The following is a 27,899-nucleotide window of genomic DNA, read 5'->3' as shown; positions in this document are numbered from 1 at the left end:
TGAAGGGCTTGTCCACCTTGTCTCTGCCTTCTAAAACCACCGATCTCCTTTTCAGACAGCTGATATTTGGTGCTTTATGTGGAGCAAATGTGTTTCTGGATGGAATCCAAGATGGGTTCTTACTCTGTGCTCTTAACCTATGAGCATGAATTTAGTCCCTCTTTTCCCTGGATTGTATTTCAAGTATTTGATAACGTCTGTTAGTTACCACCACAAATTTATGTTCCATTACTCTTAAGCAAAGGAGAAAAAGAACCTTTCTTGTTTGCTGTTGCCTAAACATACTAGATAAAACCAAATATTTTAGCAGTTACAAACTTGTGAGGAAATACTTTAGCTAAACTAGTTTAACTATATCAGTAGGGTCTGTCATCTAACAGTGGGTAAAGTGCACCTGTTAGACAAAAAATGTTAGCCTGTGTCTTAAGGAAGTTGGTTAAGTATTCATGTTTTCTATAACTGTCATTATTTATCATGTATTACATGACTTAACACCTTAATCATTTCCATCAAAGTTGAGAATAGCTCTGAGACTATCAGTCAAATATCTGTTAATGCTACAGTGGTGATTTGGTCATGATTTAAATGATAGTATAACTGTCTGACATGATGTCTTAGGTTAATATGGGGAAAACCAAGACATTGCTTTCCTTTTTTAGTACGATCCCAGATCTCCACCATCACAGTTGCAACCTTCAATACCACATTGGCGTCATTCAACGTAGGCTATGCAGACTTTTTCAGTGAGCATATGAGGAAGCTCTGCAACCAGGTGCCTATCCCGGAGATGCCACACGAACCCCTGGCATGTGCAAACCTGCCTCGAAGCCTCACAGACTCCTGCATAAACTACAGCTACTTGGAAGACACAGAACACATTGATGGGACCAATAACTTTGTCCACAAGAATGGCATGCTCGATCTTTCTGTAAGGAGCAAGATTTTGTCTTACTGAAGCTTGGAAGATATTGAATCTCTGGGCCAGTTTTTACAATGTTGGGTAAAATGGGCATATAAATTCTTAGAAATGTTGAGCAGTTAAATGAAAAATCTACTCATGTAAAAAAATTTCATAAATGTACCCACATCTTAGATTCATCTTTTCTTTTTTTCTGATCTCAATATTTTTATATCCTGATAGTAGATATATACAAGTGTGTGTGTGTGCTTGCTAAGTCCCTTTTTTCTATCTAGAATGGGAGTAAAAAATTCTGTTTATTTTCTTTTGTTATAAAAGCAGCAGGACTCTAAACCCACGGTATAGCAGGAGGAAATGAATAGAAGTCCAATAAAACATTTAAACCTGCATTCTCAAGAATGCCTGTCTTGATTATGGTTATTAGCAAATGAAAGGGTTGTTATATTTTACAATTATATTTCACAAAGTTTTGTAATTTCACCTCAGGGAAGTTGGCTCAGCAAATAATTTAAACTACTAGAATCAATAAAAGACATAATTTAAACATGCAAATATTTTGCATTTAAAATTGAAATGTAAATAATGATGCAATTGCTCATGCGTAAATGTTCTTCTATTATGTGTGTCCATAAGGAGGTCATTTTTCTTCATCATGTGTTGGTGGAAAGTGAAAGGCAGAGCATTAAAACACTTTGATTTTAAAAATCAGTTGAGCAAGTTTCCATTTGGGCAAATAATTTCTTTCCTATTAATTTGTTAAGCTTTATTGTCCCCATAAAGTGTCTATATCATGGCAAGTTTTAGAGTACTTAAGTGAGATAACACACATACATTTTTAATTCTTCTATATTAAGCACATACACATGATTCCAATGCAACTTAATAAAATATCTGAAAATTACCTGAATTATTTATGTTTAAGTGCCTAGAACAGCCTAAAGGAAATGCATTAAACAGAATAACTGAATCTATTTAGGAAGAGGTTAATTCAAGTCCCTTAATCACCCCCGGTTTATTTTTGTCTTCTCCCAGGTGGTTCTGAAGGCTGTTTATCTCGTCCTGAACCATGATATCAGTTCTCGCATCTGTGATGTGGCGCTAAACATTGTGGAATGCTTGCTTCAACTTGGCGTGGTGCCCTGTGTAGAAAAGAACAGAAAGAAGAGTGAAAATAAGGAAAATGGGACTGTGGAAAAAAGACCAAGTGAGGGAACTTTCCAGTTCAAAGGAGTATCTGGAAGTTCTGCTTGTGGATTTGGGGGCCCTTCAGTTAGTGGAGCTGGAGATGGTGGAGGAGAAGAAGGAGGAGGTGGTGATGGAGGAGGTGGAGGAGGTGACGGAGGAGGAGGTGGAGGAGGTGGAGGTGGCCCCTATGAGAAGAGTGATAAGAACCAAGAGAAGGTATGACAACCATGTTTTGTGTCCTCATGAAATGTTACTCCTGATTTCTTTCCAATTCTTGCTTGCTGGCAATTTGTTGACTCAGAATAGCAATTAGTCAGTAGAGTGAAAAAGTCTAGAAATCTCTTCATTAGGTTCTCAGCAGGCATGAGTGAAAAACAGATGAAACTGTATCCTGAATTCAAAAGCCATGGCCGTCCAAGTAATGTTAGAATTAATTCCCTGGCTTTGTTAATTCTGCAGGAGAATATCTCAGATACAGTACATGGCCATAATTCTTAGTCTGCCACCAAGAACAGCCTCATTCTCAAGACTTTCGGGGTCTGACCCAGTTGAGCAGTGTTGTAGCCTTCTCAGGCTGCCAGCACAAAATACCATAGATTGGGTGGCTTAAGCTACAGAAATTTATTTCTCACAGTTATGGAGGCTGAGAAGTCCAATATCAAGGTGCCAGAAAGGTAGATTTCATTCTGAGGCCTCTTCTCTTGGCTTGTAGGTGGCTGCCATTTTGCTGTGTGCTCATGTGACCTCTTTTTGCTTTGTGCACAGAGAAAGAGAACAGACTCCCCAGTGTCTCCTCTCATAAGGGCACAAATCATCTTGTAGGGCTCCCCTCTCATGACCTCATCTAACCATAATTTTTTCTCTGAAGGCCATGTCTCCAAATACCATCGCACTAGATGTTAGGGCTTCAACATGTGAATTTGGAGGCGGCAAACATTTAGTCCATAATAAGCAGTATAATTTTTCCACAAAGAAAATTAAATAAAGTCCTTTCTCTTGACTTAAGGAACGCATGTTTAGGCAGCCTACTTTAATCACAGTTAAGGGGAAAGAAGGGAAGATGTTCTGTGTAGTTGGTTGGTTTGTTGGTCTTGGTTTGGAAGATGAGCCTTGCTCCTCTATGTCACAGTATGTCACATCCAGGTGTCTTTAGCTTTCTTGTTACTGACTGTTCTTGAATTTAATTTCCTTTGACTTGAAAACCTGATTTATGATCTCAGCACTTAACATCAAGAATCAGTTTTCTCTTTTAATTTGAATTTTAAATAAGAATTAACACAGCTTAAATTCATATAATTTATGCTGATTTCAGTTTGGGGTTTGAGTTGGAAAATGCTATTAAGAAATTGAAATCAACAAGAGATTTGAATCTTGAACAGGTGACAATCTACACATCAAGTCAAGTGTTTATAAGCATAAGATTTCACCGTGCAGAGTTCTACCACCTACATACTATCTAAAGAGTAAATTGTTATTTTCTTGCAGGATATCAGGTTTTTTACATCTGAATAAGTGTTGCAGTGCTCCTTCCTCTTTTATATATTTTTTCTCTATCTCTTTCCAGTTCTACTTGATGCATGTTTAATGTGCATTTATCATCTGTGTGTCTGCCTCTCATTGTCTACTCTTATTTTTTCTTAGTATTGTGGACTCTGATCTAGTTATTCCTGCCCCAATATTCTTGCATTCCTAAACCTACCCTCTTTTTTAGGATTTCTTCTCCTGCCTTGATCATATATATGTTTTTCAATTCTAACAGAATCTTCTGGTTCTTAAGGTTCCCAACTTCTTACCTTCCTAAACATCACTGAGGACAATCCAAGGATCCTCAGATCTCACCGTAGATTAAAATTATCTAAATGATGATATAGATCACAATGGATTTGATCTTGGATCCTAAGATCTAATAAATTATTCCTTCAGCAGTTATGTAGGAATTAGCAAACAAATACAAGTTTTAAGGACCAAATTTGTAAACACAACAAATCATGAGATTCTTAACGTTCAATTTTTCTTACCTGTCAATCTAGCCTGGCCACTCAAAGAGAAAATAGATACTGCTATGTCATCATGTCATAATATTCAAGGAAAAATAGACAAGAATAAAAGTTGTGAAATTTTGATAAGCTTTTATCCCTAAGTTGATGAGGGATTTTTTGTTTATACTGAGAATCTCTGAAGTTCATTATTAGTATTTTATTTTACTTTGTTTCTGTTTTGCTTTTGTTTTTAGTTCTAAAATTTCACCCAAGTAGTATTTTTATCTAATTTCTTATTAAAGAACTGCAAGTCCCTTGCCTATTTAAAATCTAGATATTATACTAGAAACTTGGTAATATAAGTTTGACCAAAACTATCACTTTTAATTAGGATGGGATTTCTAAAAAGTCAGATTATATGTTATCCAAAACAGCCACCAAGATATAAATGTTTTTTGGTTAGTTCTGCAGAATATTACTCTTTGTAATACAGAGAATTTATAAAATCATACCTTACCGTAGGTCAAGTACATTGTGCTTGTGATTCACACAAGTCTGTTTTGCCTCAAACCCATCTGTCTTTTCAGTGAAATCAGAAGGTTTATCTAATTTTGTAATCTAGTAATACCAGAAGCATGGGGGATTGATTAGTTCAGAAGGGAAGATCTAATTTCTGTTTCTATATTTGCCACTCACTGGTACTGAGAGCTTGAAATGTTATTTAATAGCTCTCCCGATTTCCGTCTGTAGCTTGATACATCTTTCTGAATGTCTGCTATGAGACATAAATCCAAAGGACATCTGAAGGTCCAAAGAAATACAAATAGATATTTACAAAAACTTATTGGAGTGGGGAGGGTATAGCTCAGTGGTAGAGTGTGTGCTTAGCATGCATGAGGTCCTGGTTTCAATCCCCAGTTAATAAATAAATAAATAAACCTAATCCCCCTTCCCCTCAAAAGACCTGATGAAATTTTAAAAAAAAAGAAAGATAAGAAAAGAAAAGAAAGAAAGAAAAGCTTTTGAAGCTAGGAATTTTTTTTCAAAGTAACATGTAATAACTTCTAATTGTATGTAAACCAATCTTCTAAATCAGCCCTTAGTCAGGGTGACTTTCCGAGGCAGTACTCCCTTGGCTGTGTGTGCTCTGCTCTGCCAAGGGCTTGTGCTAAGGGGGTCAGTCAGGACTAAGCTCCAGGCCAAGCCCTGCTCACCGAGCTCTTCACCCAAGTGCTGCCTCTGCTAAGAGGGCTCACCTCCTAATTTATCCACCTGGAGGAGTGCCTCTTCTCATATGCACAAAGTTGCCCCAAATGTTAGCAGTGTCCTACACCTAGAAATAATTAACATTGTTTTTGTTATTATTACACGTGCCTTACATGTGTTGCCTCACAAACTCTATGAAATGGGTATTTTTTATGATTCTTATTGTGTAGGGCACAGAGTGATTAAATAATTTGCCCAAGGTTGTGGAGCTAAGATTTGAATTTAAACTAAAACATTTCTGAATTGGTATGTATGTATATGTGTGTGTGTGTGTGTGTGTGTGTGTATGTTCGAGTCTTCAATTTTCAACCATCAGAGCTGTCAAATTCCCAAGAAACAGACTCAGACAGGAGAGGTGTGGCAGGAGGTTTCCTAGGGTGTCCACTCAGGATCAGTATCTGCGAAGTATAAAAGGGGCAGAGAAGTCGAACTGCAATGTCGTTGTAACAGAGACTTTAGTCCATCACATGGGGAGCTCCGGAGCTGGGTTGTCTCTTCAGAGAAATCCCCAGGTAAAGTAAGGGAGCCCACCTTTATACCACACCCCCCCATCCTTTTTATGCCCTTGACCTGCCATTGGAGGCAGACTGTTTCTAGGAAGAGAGCATACCCTGGGGCAAGGCAGGTCTCATGAGGTAAGGCAGTGCCTGGAGAGAACTATCAGCCGAGAGCTATCAGCCATCAGTACTTCTAGCAGCTCAGAGAATGAATATTCAGTTCTAAAGAGGGCATCTCTGGAGTCCAACATTACATCCACTACATGCGCTTTTGGTTAGAAAAGGAGGACCAATTACATAACATTAGGGGAGCAGAGAGCCTACCCTATCACATAGTGAACAGCACACAATGTCTAGATAACTCCCGTCCCTTTCACGCCCTACCCACATCTGGATACTCTTTCTATGTGGGTAGCCCCAAAGTTTGTGTATCCACCTGAGCGTGGAAAAGCCCCTCACAATTTACAGAGCAATTCTTACTCATTATTTCATTTGTTTGGCACTGTAAATCGATAAAGAAAGAAGGGAAGCTATTAGGCGCCTCAGTTCACAGGTGAGAAAACGAAAGCATAAAGAGATTAGTTAATTTATCTAACATCATGTGCAATTAAGGAACAGCTGGAATCTCAGGTCCATGGTGCCTGTGCAGAAAGTAGCTAGAAGGACTGAGGAAGGCTGAAGCTTCTCGAAGTTAGTAGGACTTCCACACTGGGATCTGCGTCATTCCTTAGCAACAGCTTCCTTCTTCGTTGGAAATAATTCAAGGAAGCTCATTTTTCTGGAAGCTGTGTTCTCCACAAAGACCAAGGATTAAATGAGGCAAGAGAGAGGATGGTAGCAGTTTTCATAATTCATCTCAGGAGGCTTCCTATTTAGCCTCAAAGGAAGAATCGTGCTTAATATTTACAAGTTTTTTTTTTTAATATTCTCACCTTGCTGCTGCATGAGTATTACAATATAGTGAAAGTGTAAAATTAGAAAAATCTTTTGAAAATGTCAGAAATTTCAAAGTTTCTGACTTGGATCAGTTCCACAAATTTAACAGTAATCCTTGGCTGGTGTGTTATCAGAAGCCTGCTGATGAGGATAGTTTCTGGAAAAAGCCATTTGCCTTCATCACCAATAGTCTGCCCTGCCTCCCTCTAGGCAGTTATTCTGATAGTCTGTCAAGGATGTGAAAGCATGTCTTCTAATAAAGACGACTACGTTTGTTTCCTTTAGCACTAGAGGGTGTTCAGAATGCATAAACGTTTTTCTTTCTTGTAAGTCTCATTCTAGATTTTTGAAAAGTTAGCTTGCTTGTTGGACCCTTGACAGTTCTCCTTCACAAATTGCAGGGGCTCACTCTACAACATATGTACTTGGTTTAATAATAAAATAGAATCTTAGTAGCAAAAGAACCTTAGTGACTTAAGTAAACAGAATCCTCTTTGTTTCTCGTTTGTGGATACTAGGATGAAAGTACACCTGTAAGCAACCATAGGCTTGCCCTAACCATGCTCATCAAAATAGTGAAGTCTTTGGGATGTGCCTATGGTTGCGGAGAAGGACACCGAGGGCTCTCTGGGGATCGTCTGAGACACCAGGTATTCCGGGAGAATGTAAGAGAATTAAAGTAGATTCCATTTCCTCTTCCTCTTCCCTCCCTCCAAATTAGGAATGAGTCCTTTGACAATGAGGGTCAGTGTTCCCGGAAAAATATTGTATTTTGTAGGGGTACTTAATGCATCATAAGGTGGGAGGATTCCCACAAATATCTCAAGATATCTAAAACCCAGGCCTGGGAAAATTTAATTGGGAAACCACTTCTACCTCCTGCTCAGGGCAGGCCAACGCCCAGTTGGTAAAAGGGTGTATAATTGGAACATGTGAATTATAGTTTGAAAGAACATTGCAAAGATGAGTGCATTTAGCAAGCTTCTGATGGTCTGTGACAGATGACTTTTTAATCACCTGTCTGGGGTACTATAGAAGAATATCTTATATTAGAAAAGGGGAATCAAATTTTAGGACTTAGTTTGTTGTTTTTAGATATGGAAAATGGCCCTTATTGGGACAAAACAGGACTGCAAAAGTAGCCAGTCATTTTCTGGCTACTTTGTTTGACAATGAACCTTAACTACTAACTATCTGAGATCATATGCCTTTGAACTGTGTGAAACTTGAAACTCTGCGCTTAGCCTAATTCTGTGATGGAACATGGAAATGTAATTCCATCTCATTTTCATATGCCTCCACTCCCGACTGCTTTTCCCTACAAACCTGAGCAATAACCCACCTCCACAACAAGTCCGAGCTGGAACAGTTGCCTCATGCATACATTTGAACTGAAATCATAAGAAAATATTTTCTTAAAAGTAAGGGTTTGATGCAAATTTAAGACCAGGAAGCCCTTTGACATATCTTAGCAGAGTTTTAGGATCATGTCAAAATCTAACCCCAGCCTGTTTTTCCTTGGTATTAGGTTTTGTCATGAAATGTTCACACAGTATTAGCATGTTGAGTTTCTTTCTTAATCTATCATCTACCTACCTATCTATATATCACTCACTCTTTTGTATTCTGTTATATTGTATTGTATTTGTTTATTATATATATGGGGGTTATTTTCACAGTAATTAACATCTAAATTCTGAAACTTGACATTTTGGCCAAGGTCTAGATTTTGAGGCCAAAAATTTTAAATAATCAAGGTAATCATGAGTAAGGCAATAAAAGCTGATGTTGCCCCCATCTTTGCACTTGTGTATGTGATTTTTGACCTTTGATTTTTAATTCTAGCACAGTATGAATAATTCCCTTCAAGGCTAAAACCACATCACTCCTCATGCAGAAGACTGATTCCATGAAATGAAACATCAGAATATAAAAAGAAGTGTCATGCTTTAGCTGGAGGTGTAAACTGGCTCTGACATCAGAACTTGTCTTTCTAGACTTGGAGAAAGTAGGGCTAATTGGATCAGAAGCCACTTGAGGGGCTGTTGCTACCGCTTTGTCACCATACTGTCTTCTCTCAAGAGTACTGAACATTACTCACTCAGAACGTCCAGTTTTCTACCTGCCTTCTCAACTTTGTTGCTTTACATGGCAATACCTCCATTCTCCAGTAGCCCAGTTTAGCACTCATTATAGGGACTATATTTACTTATCCACGCTTAGTAGACGCATTGTCCAAGAGGTATAAATTTGAGAAGTTTTCCCTGGGAAAGTCTAATTCAAGAAGCTAGATGTTTCCAGATTTCTCTGGCATTGGATTTTCAGAAATGACTTCACTTTTAAAATATTAAGAATATTTCTTACCTCCATCAGATCAGGTACTCTGTACTTTTATTTTTTTTTTTAGAAATCAATTATTATTTATTGTAATGATATTCATCAAAGTGCCTAGCAATACCGGCATGTGTTTCTTAGAATAAACTAATCATTAGCTGGTAGTCCCAAATTACTGAAAGGAATTCTCTCTTTATATCTCTTGAAGAAGTTTATAATATTCATTCAAAATCAAAATACTTATGGTTTGATTTTCTGCTTCTTGCTTAAACTTCCCATTGAACTCATTCAGACATTCTAATAGCCTCTAAAGAGTAGATCTGAAACTCTGCCTTTTTGGTGTATTTTATAGAGAAGAATAAGTACTTTACAAACTTCATTTTATAGCAAGTAGCATTTATTTTATAAGGGAAGGGGGAAGCTTGCTTGAAACATAGCAACCAGAAACCTCTCTGGAATAAAAACACCTAATTTCCCAATCTTCCAGGACCCCGTAAAGGGAAAATGAGGGAGAAAAAAAAAATCAGTCCACCTGACTGTGATACAGATGGAGAGACTAAAGCAAGGTCACACTGAGAAGTCCATTGCTCATTACAAGTTTCAGACTTTTATAACCTTTCTCTTCCTCTCAAAATTCCTAAGACTCTTTCTCTGGGCTTTGACTTGTCAAAATGGTGATATAATTTAAATTTTCTTCTGGGCCACCCAGTTCTCAGGGATTGCTTTCCCTGACCTGACTCCCATGCTTATACCTGGTTGCTCCAAATTCCTTGGTTAAGATTGTCCTCATCCAGCCACTTCGCCCTTCTTGATCTTTTGCTTTTTTCCCCTCAATCCAGAGTCCTCTCTTATCATTTCCCCAGTTCATTCCATTGTTAAGGATTTTCTTTTTTAGGCAGATCTTATCTTCTGTACATACCAACTAATCTCAGTATCTGCCATCTTAAATCCTTTTTGGAAGTGGATGGTCTCTAAACACATTTTCCCCAGCAAACATTATTTGACTCTATCATAGGAGAAATAACCACTGTGAGGAAGCAAGACCTTGACTTCTACTTTTGGCTCTGCTGTGAAATGTGGTGTATCAACTTGGACAAAGTCCTTAACGTCTTTGAGCCTCAGTTTCCTCCACTGATAGAAGGATACTCTTCAAATCACAGAGGTGTGGAAGTTGAATGTTGCTATGCACTTACACACAAAAAATATGTTTTAAACAGCAAAGCACTGCACAAATTTTATTTTTCTCTCAGTGGTAAGAGAGGACCCATAAGCCTCCCTAACAGTATCAGGGCATTTTGTATGTGGCCATCTGCAGTCAATGACTGTGATTTTATTTGTTCTGATGGTGGGGATTATTCCCTTTCTCTTTGCCAGATTGTTTCCCAAAAACTGGGTTTGCCTCTTGGTAGGTATAGAGCCAAAAGATACAACCAAGCCAAAGCACAGGAAACAGAAGGATTTATTACTTGTAGCAAGTAAGGAGAACACTGGGGATCTTTCCCAAAGCAGTGTCTCCCTAACAGCAAAATTAGGGAAGTTTTAAACTAAAGGTACATGCGTATTCATGAAAGGGCTTAGGCAGTGGACAGAGTTCAAACTTTAGTTGATTGAAGTCATTAGGGTCAGTAAAGGTCTACGTCATCATCCCTCAGGTTCCTGATGATCTGGTGGTGAGCGCTTCAGGCTAATCTTTGCTATCAAACCAAATGGGGAGTCTTTACAACTGATATACTGTCTTTCCTATTGTTACTTCTCTTGCCTGGTAACAGTCCTTTGTTTCTGCATTCTTTTGTTCCCTTAAGGTCATTAATTACTGAGGCCTATTCCAGGGCAAGCTTTGTGGCCAGGCTTAAATCACAGAATGGCTTAGGCCAAAAATGACTTCTCTTAGGTCAAGAAAGCCATGCCTAGCTCTCTTTCTCCAGGGACACCCTACCCTATCTGGTTACAAGATGGCAAAATTATTTGGTGGATCCTAAGAAGTATTTTTTTGAGTATCAGGGCCTAGACAATGGTCAATTGTTTTTCATATTCTTGAGGCCAACTTCTATTTAAATACCAAACTTCCACGTTCAAATGCAGACACATAAATAAACAAGCTAGACTTGCCTTTATTTTATACCTCTTTCACGTTTCAAGAGTCTTTCCCTCCTGGCCACGTAGGAGGACTCCGGATAAGCACTTCCTACTTACTCCCCACAACATCCATAAAATCTACTTCAATTCAGAATAGCCGAGCAAGGGAGTGGCTTGCTTCTTCCCTTGACACAGAGCCTTTGAGGTTTTCTAAACTTTGTTAACCAGTCCTGTCAGCTACCTAAATTTTACACTTGGAGTTTTTTCATTGAGGTCTTAAAATCTTGATCTTGGCGAAAATACTGAGCTAATTCTGGGACAGTGTTAGACCTTAGCTTTGGGTTTTTCCTGAGGAACAGCCCTTCTCAAAGTAATCTCCCTCATACTGCTCAGCCCCCTCTGCTACTTCATCCTCAGATAAGAGGGGCTGGCAGGGGTGGCGGGCACCATTCGGCAGGGATAGACTGAAGCCTTTGTCTTCTGAAGGCTTTGGTCTCATACCAGTGGTATCCCTAGCTTAAGCTGGTACCTGTGACTTCTTCACTTTTCTTCCTTCCTTGCAGGCCCAGAACTGCCTCACTAAGTTATACAAGCTAGATAAGATGCAGTTCCGACAAACCATGAGGGACTATGTGAACAAGGACTCTCTCAATAATGTAGTGGACTTCTTGCATGCTTTGCTAGGATTTTGTATGGAACCAGTCACTGACAGTAAGTAAAACTGCACTGAGTTTAGGAGGAGTTGCTGTGAGAAGTGAAGCAGGTAGCGTTTCAGAGACACCCGAAATTTGTGGAGATAGAGTTGAGAGGAAAAGCTATTTCTGTGTTTGTGTGTGCACTTGTGTGTAATAAAATATAAACATGAAAAGCTTGCACATCATCTTTGATGACACATTTTGGAGTCTTTCTAAGGACAGCTTAGCTCAGCAGAGGGGAATTTGGTAAAGCTCTGGCATCCTCACCTGCAGCCCCTTGGTCCTTACACTCCTCTCTCTCACGTGACCTCTGTACGACTACTGAGGCAGAGATGAAGGAACAAGGGAATATGCTGATTAGTTCAACAAATATGAAATGAGGACCTTCTATGAGCCAGAAATCGTGCTTGGTGACTTTTTTCACAAAATAAAACAGGAAAGGGGAAAAAAAGACTAAACATAGTAGTAATATAATTTTGATATATATATATATATATATATATATATATATACACACACATACACATGTACTGAATTTTTTTTTAGTTGGGCAAAGGAATCTAGAGATAGGCTCATAAACTGTTTTATAGCTTTTTAGCTTTTATGACTTTAAGAAAACTCTAGTGAAAAGACCTATATTATAGGGGGAGACCAGTGAACACAAATTACATCCACAATAAATTATCACCTTCAATATCACTTAAATGTAAATGCAGTAATGAAATTAAGCTGATGCCTGAAGCCTGAGTTAAGTAAAATATGTATTTTTGTTGAGAGTCTGGGATAAAATAACTTTTTTGTATAGGTGTTTATTATTTATTTAGTATGTGTGATAGTAGTTGATTAATTTTTAATGGAGGGGGGAAGGTATAGCTCAGTGGTAGAGGGCATGCTTAGCATGCATGAGGTGCTGGGTTCAATCCCTAGTACCTCCATTAAAAATAATAATAATAAACAAAATAAATTTTTAATGGAGACTTATTTCATGGATTTAGAAACAGCTTTTCTGTTTGTATCCCAGGCTTTATTGTCCCCCTCTAGAATCCCTGAAATAATCTATGTTATTAAAGTTGTTTTCAGCCAAGCATATAGCAAATTTAAAAAACAATGAAGTAAGTAAGCATGTAGTTCAGATGCTGCAAGAGCAATTTTTTATTACAAACTATTTCTTTCTGTTTTTTAACCTATTTGATATAGAAACTATGAACAGAGGCTAAAAGATTTCTTTCTGTAATGTTAATCTAAAGATAACCTCTGACCCACTGAAACAGACAGTGAGAGGTTGGTAATAAAGTATGTTTCCTCCTTCTTCGTCGTCGTCGTTGTCGTCGTCGTCTTCTCCTTCCCCTTCCTCTTCTCCTTCCTCTTCTTCTCCTTCCTCTTCTCCTTCTTCCTTCTCCTCATCTTACCCCTCTTCCTCTTCTTCCTCTTCTTCTCCTTCTTCTCCTCCTCTTCCTTCTTCTTCCTTTTATTATTGAAGTAGTTGATTTACAATGTTGTGTTATTTTCTGGTGTACAACATAGTGATTGAGTCATACTTATATAAAGTATGTTACTTTAAAGTGATGAATTCCTCCTGGGATTTTTGAGAAGTTAAAATGGTTCACAGTGTATCAGCCAGGCAGACACATGTCCCTGACTGATCAGTCTTGGAGCTGCACATACCCCACCTCTACAGTCTACAGGTGGCTCGCAAGCTATGAGAAATACTCTGGCGAGGCCACAAAATACCTAATGTACCCGTTGAAATGTGAAAAACTGGTATAAAATGCCACATAGGGTGATGACCTCAATTCACTGGCATTTCACATGTGGATGAGTTAGAAGGTAGTAGCTCCAAGGGAGTTGTAGATTTTTTCCTATCCATATGCCCGTGGAGTCTCTGGAAGCAAGAAGCTGCTGGAAGTCCTGTGCAGCTCTTGGCCAGACTCAGTCTTCTTTTTGTTTCTGGTGGTGCTGGTGTGAATTCCCCTGCAGGGTCCCTCCCCATCTCTTCCCTCCCACTGCCCATCTCACCTGGTCCATCCCACCTTATTCTACTTCCCACCGACTGAACAATTTGCGCTAAGAAATCATCATTCTTCACCACCGAAAAGGTTGTATCAAATTAAGTCTGTCTCCACTGAGAGACCACTTAGTAGATCTTTTTTTTTTAAGTGATCACCTATTTAAAAACTACTTAGGTTTAAAAGACTTTCTTAGGGTCAACAGTTGATTCTCTTTTTGTTGCTAAGATATATCAATTAAAACACTCCACAAAGTGATGAAATATGTCATAGTAAAGACTCTGATGGAGACAATGAGTTATCTCCAAGTCTTCATAGAGATTATCAAACCAGGGGTATCTGGTTCTGTATCCTCTGCTTCTGTATTTTGTGTAGCCCTTCACTAATTCCTGAGTGACCAGTACTTTAAACTGTGTAGCTGAATGGAAATACTGCCTTTCATTGATGCCTTTGCATTCCAGACAAGGCTGGGTTTGGAAACAACTTCACCACAGTGGACAACAAATCCACAGCCCAAAATGTGGAAGGCATTATTGTCAGTGCCATGTTTAAATCCCTCATCACACGCTGCGCTTCAACGACACATGAATTGCACAGCCCTGAGAATCTGGTGAGAAGCTCCCCTCTTCTTCCCACAGGAGTTCTTGCTCTCATTCCATGGCCCGGAGAAGGACAAGTTGAAGTCTAAAACTTTAAAGTTAAAATATCAATTTTCCCAGTGTCACCAGTAACTCACAGTGGAAACTCAGCAACACGTTTCTCCTCCCTGTTACTTGTTATGTTACCTGCAAATTGGCTTATGTCTTCCATCTCAGAGGTTTTGTGGTCATTGGTAAAAATAGCTGCAAGGTTCTTTGAGCCTTTCAGAAAGAAGGTGCTAGAGCCCAGCTTGTTGGCTCATGAAATAGTAAAGGATGTTATGCCAAGCTTTTTTTCTAAAACCATATACTTACTTTAAAAATTAATGCAAATATGCTGCTAAAATTGATTTTGTCTTTTTTAAATTGAACAATGTACTTTTTTAGCTACTCTTCACAAAAGATTATGTTAATTAAACCACTGAAGCCACAAGCGGAGAGAGCCAGCCTGTAAAAAGTTAGCGCTTAATTGCTACCAAGGAGATTGTGATTTGGGATACTAAAACATAAATTGAGACTGATATATCTGACATGACTAGATGAATTCAGGTCTCTTCAGTGAGTAAAGCAACATTTCCCTATCTTACCACTCTGTTAGATATTATGAGTCCTATGCAGAAATCAGCCCATTTACACATATGGTCACTATCTGCCAAGCTACTTAAGTCAGAGAAATTATTTTAAGCTATTCTAAACCAATGAAACTATGTATTCACTTAACTTGAGATAAATAGAACAAACACCCAAACTGAAAGTAATTTTGCTAATTGTTGAAGCCATCCCAGCAAGGTTCTTGGAGCTTGAGAATAACTTGAGTACCATCCATGGGTTCAATTTGCTCCTGGCAGGAAGTAATTTGACAAGTTGACTGTAGTATACACGAGCTCACGTAAGTCTTAGCCTACAAATTCATGTATAGAAGAAATAATTTATTTCTTAGTTTTCTTTAAATCAACTTAAATTTGACTTCGAACCCGCATTCCACCAGAATGGCTGGAGGTTGAAGCTCAGTCATTCTTGGGTCTCCCCTACTTCATGGAGTGATGCAAAGATCCCCAAGTCTTAGGTAGGACCCAGGGCCTGGTGAGGCTTCATGGGTTTCAGTCATCAGCCCACTCATGTTAGTTCACGTAATACTCTCTGCTGCTGAGGGATGGACACTCCGGTGCATTTGGAACCCTTGCTTTTTGGGGCCTTGCCTTCCACGGAGGAGCTACTGAATAGCAGAGTGAGGGCATAGGGCCTTGCTTCCCACAGGACCCAAAGGACAGTCTCTGTGCTTTCCTTACTGACCCTTCCTTCTGCTTTTCTGAAGGTCATGGGCATAATTGTCTCTGTGGTCTTCAGTTTTGAAACCCAAAGCTGTAAGGTAAATGTTTCTTAGGTTTCTGTGTTCTGCTTTGTCATGAACTTTTTTAAGACAAAGAATATAGTATCTGCCTTCTTAAAGAGAGAAGAGAGAGGGGAATATGCTGAGTGAAAAGTTTAATATCTTTTTAGAAAGTCCTGCATATATTATTAAATGTTGAATCACCAATGTAATTGTTTTAATAGCACTGTATCATCTTAAGTCCATAGTCAAGTTCATGTTCAAGTGGGCTGCAACATACATATTATTTGTTAAATCTGTGCAGCAAAATGCATCATCCTTGAATATCAGGCTCTGTTAGGAGTGTCTAGAGGAGTTAGCATATTTTATCACAAAGATAGAGAAATTGTGGAGAAGCTCAACAGCAACTGAAATCTCTAGTCTAATTGCCTTTTTTTTTTTGCAGGCATCTCTTTAGAAGTCACAGTTAAGAGAGAAATTAAAAACTTGGGAATTCAGTGGTTAAAAGTGTAAATTGATATCTATCTAATGATACAGCCAACTTTCTGAATATGAAGCTTGGTAACCATTCTTTTTGATACTGAGGATGACAGGCAAGGGTCTTGGTAATGTTACTATAGGTACAGAGGGGCAGTATACCATCAGTTTCACTGTAGTACTTTGTCTTCTTTTTACGACTCCAATGCTCATCTAAGTCCAAGGAATTATCTTCTCCCCTTCTTCCTGTGAAAACTATTTAATCACATAACGATCTTCCTTTTCCCACACTTTCCGTCTTGCTTCCAAACAGGGACTGTATTGTGATATCCGTCAGCTGGTCCAGTTCATCAAAGAGGCACATGGGAATGTCTTCAGGAGAGTGGCCCTCAGTGCTCTGCTTGACAGTGCCGAGAAGTTGGCACCAGGGAAGAAGGTGGAGGAGAATGAAGTGGAATCTAAGCCTGTAGGCGGTAAAAGGTTGGAAGCTTGAGCTCTCTGAATATTAGGGTTTGCCTGTGTCTGTAGAATATAATCTTCTGTTGCACTGTCCGTGGAGTTCCCAACATGGTGTGTAACTCCAGTGCAGGGATGGTGCAACTCTCTTGTATAAGCAGTATTGCTGCTGGTGGTGGCTCAGCTGCAGCTTAGAAAAGGAATGAGTTTGCTATCAAATAAATTCTGCCTCTGTATGAATCCAAGCTCAGTTGATTTCAAACTTTTATACACTTGAACCTCACTTCATAGCTCTTAATTATATGGTAAAATGTTACCTGTGTTTTGACCCTTCTCTAGATAACTTACATTCTTGCCCGGAAAGGAAAATCAATTACTGTTACCCTATCATCCTGTTCAGTAAGTAATATTTTAACATGACAAAAGACAAATTGCTGAGCAGTGTCCAATTATTTTTTCTTCTAGTAAATAGGAGTTTATTGTATGCCCATTCTATAAGAAATGCCACTTACAAAGATCAAAAGAAACTCCTAAACTCAAAATCCTGCCTGCAGCTAGTGACTTTCTGCAATAATGTAGCTAGCTTCTGAGTCAAATGGTAAGATGTAAATTCCATCCCAACATAGACTCATGGTGGTATAGGGTTTGCAAGCTATCTAGGTTGTCTGGAACAGAGTGTTTTTCCCTTATGAAGTGTATGAAGTATTGAGAGGCAGTGGCCTGCTCTGTTGTGATTGGTGGAATGCACCATTTGCTTAGGTCGGAGGCGGGAAGCATTGTGGATAAAGGCCAGGTGACCCCTGCACCTGAGGAATGTCGCAGCTTCATGTCCGGTCGCCCCTCCCAGACTCCAGAGCAGTAAGTAGCATTGGGTTTTGTCTCCAATGCAGTGGGCTGAGCACTTCCCACTGGAAGAAATTCTATTTTCCAGGCTGCTGTTTGTTTTTCATTTCTGTTGAACTTCTCCTTGCTTCTGCCCTTTACTTTTCATTCCCAAAGCCACTCACCTCTACAGGCCCAAACCATAAATAGCCAACCTTGTGCTTACAGGAAGCCTCCCTCACTGCCTTTCCCATTTCCAGTTTCTCCCCCTCTTCCGCCTTTCATGCACAATCCTGCAGATAAATCTTGAAAAATAGCATGTGTGGTAGGTGGGGTGGGGGTGTCATCCACTTTCTTGCTTAAAATCACTTGCAAGTTGTCAATGTAATCAATGAAGCTTTTCCAAAAATAACTAAGATAATTTTTCTCATGTCCAGCTTTAGCTGGACTCTACTCCATTTCACCTGGGTCCTCTCCTGAGATTCATTCCAAAGTCCTCTGACATCAGTTTATCTCCATTTTTCATAACAGCAAAATCAAAAGCGTCTTGATAATAGTGCCCCCAGAAAATGTGCGTATTACTATAGACTCTAAATATATAGTCTAGTTCTGTGCAAGGCTCATTTGTATTCATTCTTCTTTTGATAACTATTTGCTCACAGGTACGATCAATATTTAAAATATGAACATCATTTTAAGTATGCCATTTTACTTCCCAAAACCCTGATCTTGTATTGTGATTATCCTTCTAGAAATCCTGCAGGGTATTCTAGGTTTTATGGTATCCCCTCTCTCTAGTCAGGGAAATCAGTCATCAAATAGAACCTTGGTAATCCACAACAAGCAACAAAACCTTCAAAGAAAAATAGTCTGCACAATTCTTGTAGCCCTTCAAAATCTTAGAAACTGCCCCTAAATGGGTAGAGAAAAGGAAGGAGAAGATAAATCATCTCCATGGGTCCAGGGACCAAGTGAGTTTTTACTTACGTTACAGCTCTAACTCTTAGATGGGGATTGGCCCATAGTAGGCACTTAATATGTTTTTCAAGAATGAATGAATGACAGTCAATCAGTGAAAGGATGGACTTGTCGAATTTTACCATTAAGCCTTTGTCTTCTTTAATTTCCATTCTCAAAATTGAAGTTTAGTTTTTCCTTTAAGTCTTTAAGGACATAATAAAAATCTAAACAAACAAACACAAAAATTAATGTGAAAGGCAAAGGTCTGTAGCTGAATAACCAATGACAAGACTAGTAAGAAGTCCTTACGTACAGAATTTGTCCAAAATAAGAGAGAGGGGCTTTTTTTTCACCCAAAATAACGCTAACCAACTACTGAGCTAATCTGAACAATGAGAATGATTTAATAGGTAAATCGAATTTAAAACATAAAACCACCCACCTTGATAGTTGATTCTGTTTCCCAGATTGCAAAATATTCTTTCTTCAGTGTTCTGTAAATACCACCCCATTTCTCAGCACTTAGCACGTGCCTGTTCTTTCCCTTGAATGATGATACATATTTTAACATGTGTCTACATAAAAATCTCCACTTGGTGGGATATCATAGAATTTCAAATGTGGGACTTTTCCCTGATCTGAGTGGGCCCCGGGGATGTGCCTGCCATATGTCCTCTATTTAGCACTGGGGAAAGGTGGGTGGGCAATCCTGGCTCCTCTTCTATCTTCTCTTTCTCTTGCCTTTCCCTCCCCTTCATTCCCTTCACTTCTCCTTCTTCCCCCTTAAATAAAAATCACATTAACTGAGTAGTATTAAAAGCAGTTTTATATGCCCATTTCTCTGAAACTCATTACTGATACACATTCACTGGACAAAGTTGATGTGGCACTTTATTGTACAGCTGGTCAACTATAGCCTCCCTGGACGTTTCTCCTCTCAGACCACGTAGTCCTATACTCATCACTGTGCCTTGCATTTCCCAAAGGTAAGAAAAGCTTCATACACTGTGATCATCTGATAAAAATAATGGAGAAGTCTAAAACACTGATTTAAATTCACACCATGTTTGATAAGCAGTGTCCTGAATTAAAATAATAATTGAAGGTATTTAATACTCTGGTACTAAAATCTGCATCTCCATATAAATATCTTCAGAAAATGATTACACAATACTGTCAAATTTTAGACAGATCCCAGGTTTAACCTCAAAGCTTATAAGCAAATCATTACCTAGAACCCCTGAAAAGAAATTTCACCATATGTTACTAGAGTATTTTCTATAACCTATTCTTTCCAAATTACTGAAGTATATATGTTGTTCAAGCTGAAACGTGGAAAACACAGAAAAGCATGGAGAAAAATAATTTTTAAAAAACATTTTTTTATTGAATTATAGTCATTTTACAATGTTGTGTCAAATTCCAATGCAGAGCACAATTTTTCAGTTATACATGGAGAAAAATAATTTTTAAATCCAGATATCTTCAAATACAGATGACCACTCCAGATCTGATACATTATATTGAGTGACTATTTGAACATATGTGCACACAAGCTCACACACAGAGACACACTTACATGTGTACTTTTCTTTTTATTACCTTGGTGTTAATCCCGTTAACCCATTTGATCACTGCCTTTTAACTTTGCAATACATCATCAACGTACCTCAAATCACTAGTCTTCTGAAAATAGAATTTTAATAACTACAGAGGATGCCATCCTACAGAAGCCCTACAGTTTATTCAGCTGTTTCCCTGGAGTTGAACATTTAGATTGTTTCCATTTTTTTTTTTAACGTTGACCCACAAACCTCAGTGAGCATTTGACTTTCTCGTATCTACATGTTAGTTTATTGTCCCATTGTTTCCTTGGGTTAACTTCCTAGAAATTGAATTTCTCTGTTGAAGGTGTAGACAGAGGCTTTGGATAACATATTATCAAAGTATCTTCCAGAAAGGTTGACTCATTCTGTCTCATCGTGGTAGTGTGATAGTACCATTGCTTTTTCTCCCTCTCCCCTCAATCTTTCTTAATCATTAAATAATTTTACTTAATGAGTGAAAATGAGGATCTCATTTCAACTGGCTTTTTTTTTTTTAAGTCCTGGTGAGATTAAACTCTGCATGCTATTGGCCACTTGTCTTTTTCCTCTTGTGGAATGCCCTAGTCAGAAATCCCTTTGGAGAGGTTCCCATTTGTCTTACTGAGTCAGGCTAATTCTTGTAACTCTTAAATTTTAAGCTTCTTTGACTTAAGAAAGCTAAATAATCAGGAACTATAAAAATAACTTGGTGAAAAATTGTGGGATGAAGCATCCCCTGGGTATGGTGATTGCATTTTATTTATTTATTCAAGCATTTTTGTAAGTTTGTTTAGTGCCAAGAATTATAGGTGGGGAATGGGGTTGGGAGCAGGGTTGGGGTGGGGAGTAAGTTACGGTACTTCAGGAAACTTCAAAAAAGTTAAATATTTACTGACACGGTAACTGCTTCTGTGATTATGACTCATACTTGCAGACAATTACCTGCAATAATATTTAGTCTTTTTATTATGGTTGAAAAAAATGATCACCTCAATTTGACAGCTGAGACATGACTATTCTCAATAACCACTCAGAGTCAACTTTGGTCTCCCTCCTTCCACTCCCACTCTGACTCTTCCTAATCCCAGCCCATCAAAGATCAGCCTGCATGATTTGCCTAAATATCATTGTCAGGCAGTTGAAAGAAATCTAGGAGAATTTCACGTGTGTTGTCAGACGTCTAACCCTATCATCTGCCTGATTTTCAGCGATGAACAAATGCAAGGGGGCAACCTGGGACGGAAAGATTTCTGGCGCAAGATGTTCAAATCTCAGAGTGCAGCGAGTGACACCAGCAGCCAGTCTGAGCAGGACACTTCAGAATGCACCACTGCCCATTCGGGGAACACCTCTGACCGGCGCGCCCGCTCACGGTCCCGCAGAATTTCCCTACGGAAGAAGCTTAAACTCCCCATAGGTAAAAGTATGTCTGTATTGATTTTATGGTTTCTCTTATTCCCTGCCATATCCTCAAATCAACTCACAATCAAAACAGAGCAACGCATGGAAGGAAAAACTTTCAAATCACAAAGACTAGGCTGACTTCATTCATTCATTCATTCTTCTTTCAGTTGATATTTCTCAAACCCCTACTGTGTACTTCCATCATGTGCAAACACTGTGCTAGGCTTCAGGGATTAAATGGTGAGCAAAATTACACAGTGCTTGACTTTGCTGAATTTATAATCTATTAGAAGTGATAATCACTAAAGCGGATAGTCATACAACTAATTATAGTTGCAAACTATGAATTTTATGAAGGAAATTTATGTAGTGCTCTGAAAGCATGCAATGACAAGACCTAACCTAAATAGGGAGAGGGAGTAGGAATCAGGGAAGGCTTCCTGAAGGAAGTGGCATTAAGATCTACGGGATACTGAGGGGGAGTGGAAAGGAGAGCACCCCAGGAGGTAGCAGTACAATGTGCGAAGGTATGGGTTCTTTTTGTCCTCATCTTAGTCATGTAATTTTATAGCCCAACACTGAAGATGTTTATTCAAAGCATGTACATTTGGAAAACAATTTGCTTTCACTTTTATTTACATCAAGCCATGTAACTTTCACTGCTTGTTGGGCACATGCTGACTTTTTTGTTTAATCCATTTGGGAGAAAATGCTATCATGGTCTAATTTTTTTTTTAAATTATTAAATAGGAAACTGGCTGAAACGATCCTCCCTCTCGGGCCTGGCAGATGGTGTGGAGGACCTCCTGGACATCAGCTCTGTGGACCGCCTGTCTTTCATCAGGCAAAGCTCCAAGGTAAACAGAACATTACTTATGTAAGGGAATGTTGGAGTCACTGATAGGAAAATGTCAGGGCTGAGAAATGCTAAACACCTGGCGGGGCCAAATAAGGAAGAGCTGAAGAAATTCCCTTCAAGTTAAGTAAGTTTTAAAAACTTAAATGAGCAATGGAAACTAAGACATCTTCGTGGTAGACTATCATAGACAGGAAAAAAGTGACAAAAACTTTATGTAAAATTATAATGCAGCTGTAGAGAGGTATATAGGTATTATTTCCCAGCTACTTTTAATTTTTAATACATATGTGAAATTCTGACATCCAAGTTCCTATCCAAGGATGGATATATAATTGTATAATGATTCCTTTTACACACATGCACATCCCCCCAACCAAACCACCCACCCACACACCACTTATCTTCCTTCCCTACTTTTCATACCATATGGACCCTTCTCCCCATTGAAAAGGGTAAAACAGCTTAGAATGACTTTTCCCACTAAGTGCTTCTTCATAATACTGTTAGACATTGTAGGAGCATGCAGTTTGGAAAAGTCATGGTTCTCAGTGAAATCCGTTTCTGATAAGAGTCTTCCTTGTGGCTGATGCGTGGCCTGGTCGCTGTAATTTTCAGCATATAAGACTTTAATTTCTTTGTATACAAATTATTTGCTTACACTCTTTCTTCTTTGACTCTTACTAAAACCACTTGTCTTCTGTTTTAAAAGCAATGTTTTGAAATAATAAAAAGAATATAGAACATTATAGGACATTTATAAGATATATTTATAATTCCTCCTTCATATTCTTTTTGCTAAAATTTGGCCTAGTATCTGAGAGTCTATGAGGCCCATAGCTTCATTGCTTTGCTGAAAACAAACACATTTCAATTGTTAGAAAAAAATATTATTGCACTTTATAGTACACATTATAAATTGATTTAAACCAGTTCCTATTTGGCTATCTTTCACTTCATTTGATTCTCAGTTGTGGTATTGTTTGTAAAGATTGCATGTGAGTTGTTGTTCATAAATTTGAGTTTGGACTTTATCAGAATTGAACCTTAAGAATATCTCAATTGTTCATGAAATTGTGCCTGATTATTTCACTTTCAATCTGTGACCAACACTCTCTTCAAAATGTAGTTATTAAGTGATGTCTTTTTTGGCACATGGGAATAAACTATCCAGACTAGCTAACCAGGTGTAGAAGTCAGAAGAAATGAAGGGAACTTCATATTCTAAACAACTTATTTTTCAAGGTAAAAGTTAGTATAAACACAAAGAATTTCCTTTGAATTGAGTTATGTGATCGCTTCCCTTTTTTTCTCAGGTCAAATTCACCAGTGCTGTGAAGCTTTCTGAAGGGGGGCCAGGGAGCGGAATGGAAAATGGAAGAGAAGAGGAGGAGAACTTCTTCAAGCGTTCAATTGGTAAATGTCACTTGGCCTAAGAATTACATCCAACTTTTCATTACACAGAACAAACATTTAATGAGATAAAATGATCCATTTTTCTATTTCCATTGATTTCTTATTCATTTCTTCCTCATATGTGTGCTGTTTTTACTACTATTTATAGCTTCTCTACTTGTTATCAGTTTGGTTCAACAGACATTTATGGAAGTCCTACTGGGTTCCTCACTCCCTGGTGGGCCCTGGGTTTACCAAGAATAAGACACAGCCTCTTCTTCTGCCTTTCTATCCTTTGTTAAAATCTGAGAGTAAAGAACCTTCATATATCCTTTTATCCACCCACCTATCTACTTAGGAATTCTGCACATTTTATCCCTGACAGGTGGCCAGCCACCCTCTGAGCACTTCCACTGAGGGGGAGTTTATTACTTTACAAAGCAACTAGACAGCTGTCATTGTTAGAAAGTCTTTCCTCATGTTCTGAAAGTATACTTATCCATAAATTTGACTCACTAGTCCTAGCAGTGATATCTGTTCATGCACATACACACACACACACACACACTCACTCATACACACATAATGGTAGTTTCACCTATTATCCATTTCACCTTCTCTCTTTTCATCTCACTTCTGCTGGTTTAATATTGTTGATTCCTTTTGTTTTCCTTACATAGAAGAGTCTCTAGGTCCATCACCATTTAGATTCCATTTTACATGTATTCTAGTTAGATAATGTGCTTTACAAAATGTGGTGCCTCAGATGGAATGCAATATACCATTTTGACTTTAATCAGTGTAGTAGATAGTGTAACTGTTAAGCTCCAGGGATATAGCCAGTGGATGAACACAATTTAAGACTGCGTTATCTATTTTCACATCACATAGTTGATTTGTATTGAATTTTGGACTTACTTTTGCTAGATGTCCTTCACATGAATGAATATCATGCATCACTTTGAAATAGCCATTATTAATTCTTCATCTCAAAATACATAAAATGTATTGTTTCATTAACTTGCCGGTGGTTGTGACTTGCCCAGGGAGGAAGTTAAGAGCAAGAACCCAAAACAAGTTGAATTCTGAATCTTTTCTCCTTTACCATTGTGCTATAAAGATACATCAGCAGACATACACATTTCCCTATTTTCATCCAAGGTGTTGACATTACTACTAAACAGGGCAAATCCAAAGAAATAGCTCATAGAACACATCTAGTTGACTTTTATTGATTAACAATTTGTGGGTACAGTTTTTCAGCCAATCACACACTTAATTTACTAGTGATTGGCAAGTACTTTCCAACCTCGTTACAAAAACATCATCTGACTTTACCAAAATATTTCACTGGTATCTTTATAACTCTGTCAAAAGGAGACATGTAACTTAGTTCAACAAGATGTCTTCTTGATACTACAAGGGTTCCTATGATTACTTCTGTGTTTTTCTTTTTCTTTTTTTTTTTTTTTAATGTTCCTCTCTATGTAATTCTCTCTTATAGAATTGGGCTAGGGCACACATCAAGCTAATTAGTCTGTGGTTTCGAGAATCTTCCTAGCAATCAGGATCTTTGTCGTTTTCAGTCCTCTTGCACTCTTTTCACTCATGATATTTCAGAGAGGATACATCTAGTGTTCAAAACGGCCAGTATTCTGTGGTGGTTGAATGAAAGTATGGAACTAAAGTGTGTTCTCCAGGTGCTGTGTTAACTGGATGTCATTTGTCTAGTACTGTAATCACATCTCCAAGTTCTTTCCATGCACTGGTGTATAACTTGGTGGAACTGAAGCTTAAACTCAGAGACTAGGGTCTCTCACATTTGGTGGCTTCTTAGTGAATCTTTTCTGTACTTTCCCATTTGTGAATTTCTCTCCTTTGTAGAAAGGATGAAAGCATAATTGAGTTGTTGACTTTCCTTTTGACTTCCTTACATTCCTTTCTTCAGGTAAAAAGCCAGTATTTTTACTCTTACTCTTGTTCCAAACATGTTATCATTAGTATTTCTCACACACCTTAGTTCATTCTGGATTTTGTGTTTTTCTCACCACCATTCTTACAGATTTCAGCCACTGTTTCACATGCTCTTTATATTCCCTTCACAAATAGAAAAGACCTGATACAGAACATTCATAAAGCCTGAGTCTAGGGTGAGTTTGTATCAACAATCAGCAATACAGACAGTCTCTTCCTGTTTGTCTAGAAGCCAAAATGATAAAATCTGGGACTGATTCTGGAATATTTTATGTGCTTTTGACTTGCAAAAGAATATGACTTGACGTCATCATTCTTTGTCCTTGTTTTCTGGCTTGTTAAAAATTACAAAGAGTAGTCTGTGAGACAATTCTTTTGGAATCTCTCACAGAAGACAGGTATCCTTAGCTATTATAAAGAACAAAACAACATTATGTGCTAATCTAAGTACATTGTATTTTGCAACAACTACCATCCTTGACCATGTGAACACCTTTTTAACTTTGAGCCTAATTTTGTTTTTTCTTTCTTTCTCTCTGTTTTACTTTACAATCTGACTAAATGGTCTCTGTGCATCCATTATAGATGCATTGTCCTTTTCTTTCTTATTCAAATGATTTTCATTTAATTGCATATTGCCTGTTTCTTGATTTAAAGTTGTTAAAGAAAACAAATATCAGAGGTTTTCAATTTAAATGCAGTACCCAAACTTCATTGAATTAAGATAAAATGCAATAGCTGATAGAATTTTTAACCTAAAAGATTATTCAACAAATGAAAAATACATTTGCTGAATATTTAACAGAACTGAAATTACATTCAGAGAACAGCTATCTTTTTCTTCTATGTTTCCCCATTCATTAAGAATATTTTATTATAGAAATCATGGATGATATTTCATTAATTAAAGCGGTGGATTTCTTCTCAACTGATCAGCAAACTTTACTGAATATCTTCTTTGTGCTCAGCTCTGCCATGAGCTCTATGGGAAATGATGCTTAAAGAAATACTTCATCTTGAAATGACGCTTTGGAGATTTAACAGCTTTTTAAAAATGTATTCTATGTAAATTATGCCTCAGTAAATTTAATGTAAAAAAAAAAAAACCCAGTAAATAAATGCAACTAAACCATGCTGAGACTAAAAAATTAATGATAGCCAAGGAAGCCAAGAGGCATCCTTACATTCTTGTAAGTTTATATAAAAGATAGACTAAGAAGAGGTACATTTTATAGGCAAATTACTTTATAACATTTCTTTTAGTATTACAACACGAAATGCAAAACTGCTCAAAAAGTTAGCAAATATATTGTTATTACTGCTTTACAGGTACAATGGAAAATTTCCATTGTAAATAGCTTTTCCCTACGGCATGATCCTATGTCCTGGGCTCACAGGGTTCCACTGATCTTCTTATCTGTCATAAGGGTACATCATTCTGTGAAGGGCTCTTCATAGAATAGGTTCTTGCTGACAAAAGTTGTTTTGATCACTTCTCTCTTCACTATTTTGGTCATCATCCTTAGCTGCGTTCTTTCTGAAGTTCTTTTGATCAAAATGGCACTTTCTTTAGTGATATTGAATATATTTCTTTTAGAATTAATTATCTTGTCAAAAAATATTTTAAAAGATGTGGGACACTTATTCTTAATGCTTCTTTTAATAAAATGATGACAACTGTTTTTTAATAAATTGGTAAAATTAGAATAATTTTTTGATCATCCATCCTGTCTTATGTATTAGTTCTTTTATAAATTTGAGAGTTACCACTTGATGCATCTTAATTATAGTAGGAAATAATGAAATGAGTGGATTCACTAAAAACAAAAATCTTATTATTTGGGATCTATCAAATTCAAAGTTTAAGTTTAAAGACTTAAGGCTATAATTTTATTTAATGGATGATATTTCCTGTGATATGTATATGTATTAAAGGGCTGTATATAAATGATTAATGAAGTGATATATAGATAGGAAAAATAATAGGAAGTTGCCTGTTCTTATAGCTTTGGTAATGTCCAGTGATTAAATACTGTATTGTCCAGGAAATATTTGTTCCTAATCTATAGCTTCTATGCCTTCTTTGTATCATTTGAAATTCTGTCTTT

The 27,899-nt window shown here is 37.8% G+C and overlaps 1 protein-coding gene across 13 annotated transcripts in view; it reads left to right on the top strand.

Moving 5' to 3' along the window:
- The window catches only part of UNC80 (unc-80 homolog, NALCN channel complex subunit), a 190,501-nt gene that overhangs the window by 34,636 nt on the left and 127,966 nt on the right, over positions 1 to 27,899 (top strand). For 8 of the 13 annotated variants that reach the window (XM_064485007.1, XM_064485012.1, XM_064485015.1 and 5 more), the window contains exons 12-21: positions 660 to 928; positions 1,952 to 2,320; positions 7,301 to 7,447; positions 11,756 to 11,903; positions 14,355 to 14,503; positions 16,652 to 16,818; positions 17,554 to 17,652; positions 21,371 to 21,585; positions 22,317 to 22,423; positions 23,739 to 23,838. In XM_064485007.1, the coding sequence (XP_064341077.1) occupies positions 660 to 928; positions 1,952 to 2,320; positions 7,301 to 7,447; positions 11,756 to 11,903; positions 14,355 to 14,503; positions 16,652 to 16,818; positions 17,554 to 17,652; positions 21,371 to 21,585; positions 22,317 to 22,423; positions 23,739 to 23,838 (1,770 nt within the window). The remainder of the gene's footprint in view (positions 1 to 659; positions 929 to 1,951; positions 2,321 to 7,300; positions 7,448 to 11,755; positions 11,904 to 14,354; positions 14,504 to 16,651; positions 16,819 to 17,553; positions 17,653 to 21,370; positions 21,586 to 22,316; positions 22,424 to 23,738; positions 23,839 to 27,899) is intronic. The other 5 variants (XM_064485013.1, XM_031451865.2, XM_064485008.1 and 2 more) reach the window with 2 other exon arrangements.

The sequence above is a fragment of the Camelus dromedarius genome, chromosome 4 (assembly GCF_036321535.1).
Source record: "Camelus dromedarius isolate mCamDro1 chromosome 4, mCamDro1.pat, whole genome shotgun sequence".
NCBI lineage: Eukaryota > Metazoa > Chordata > Mammalia > Artiodactyla > Camelidae > Camelus > Camelus dromedarius.
Note: the sequence above shows the minus strand (reverse complement) of the source record. Positions and strands in the feature narration are given on the sequence as shown.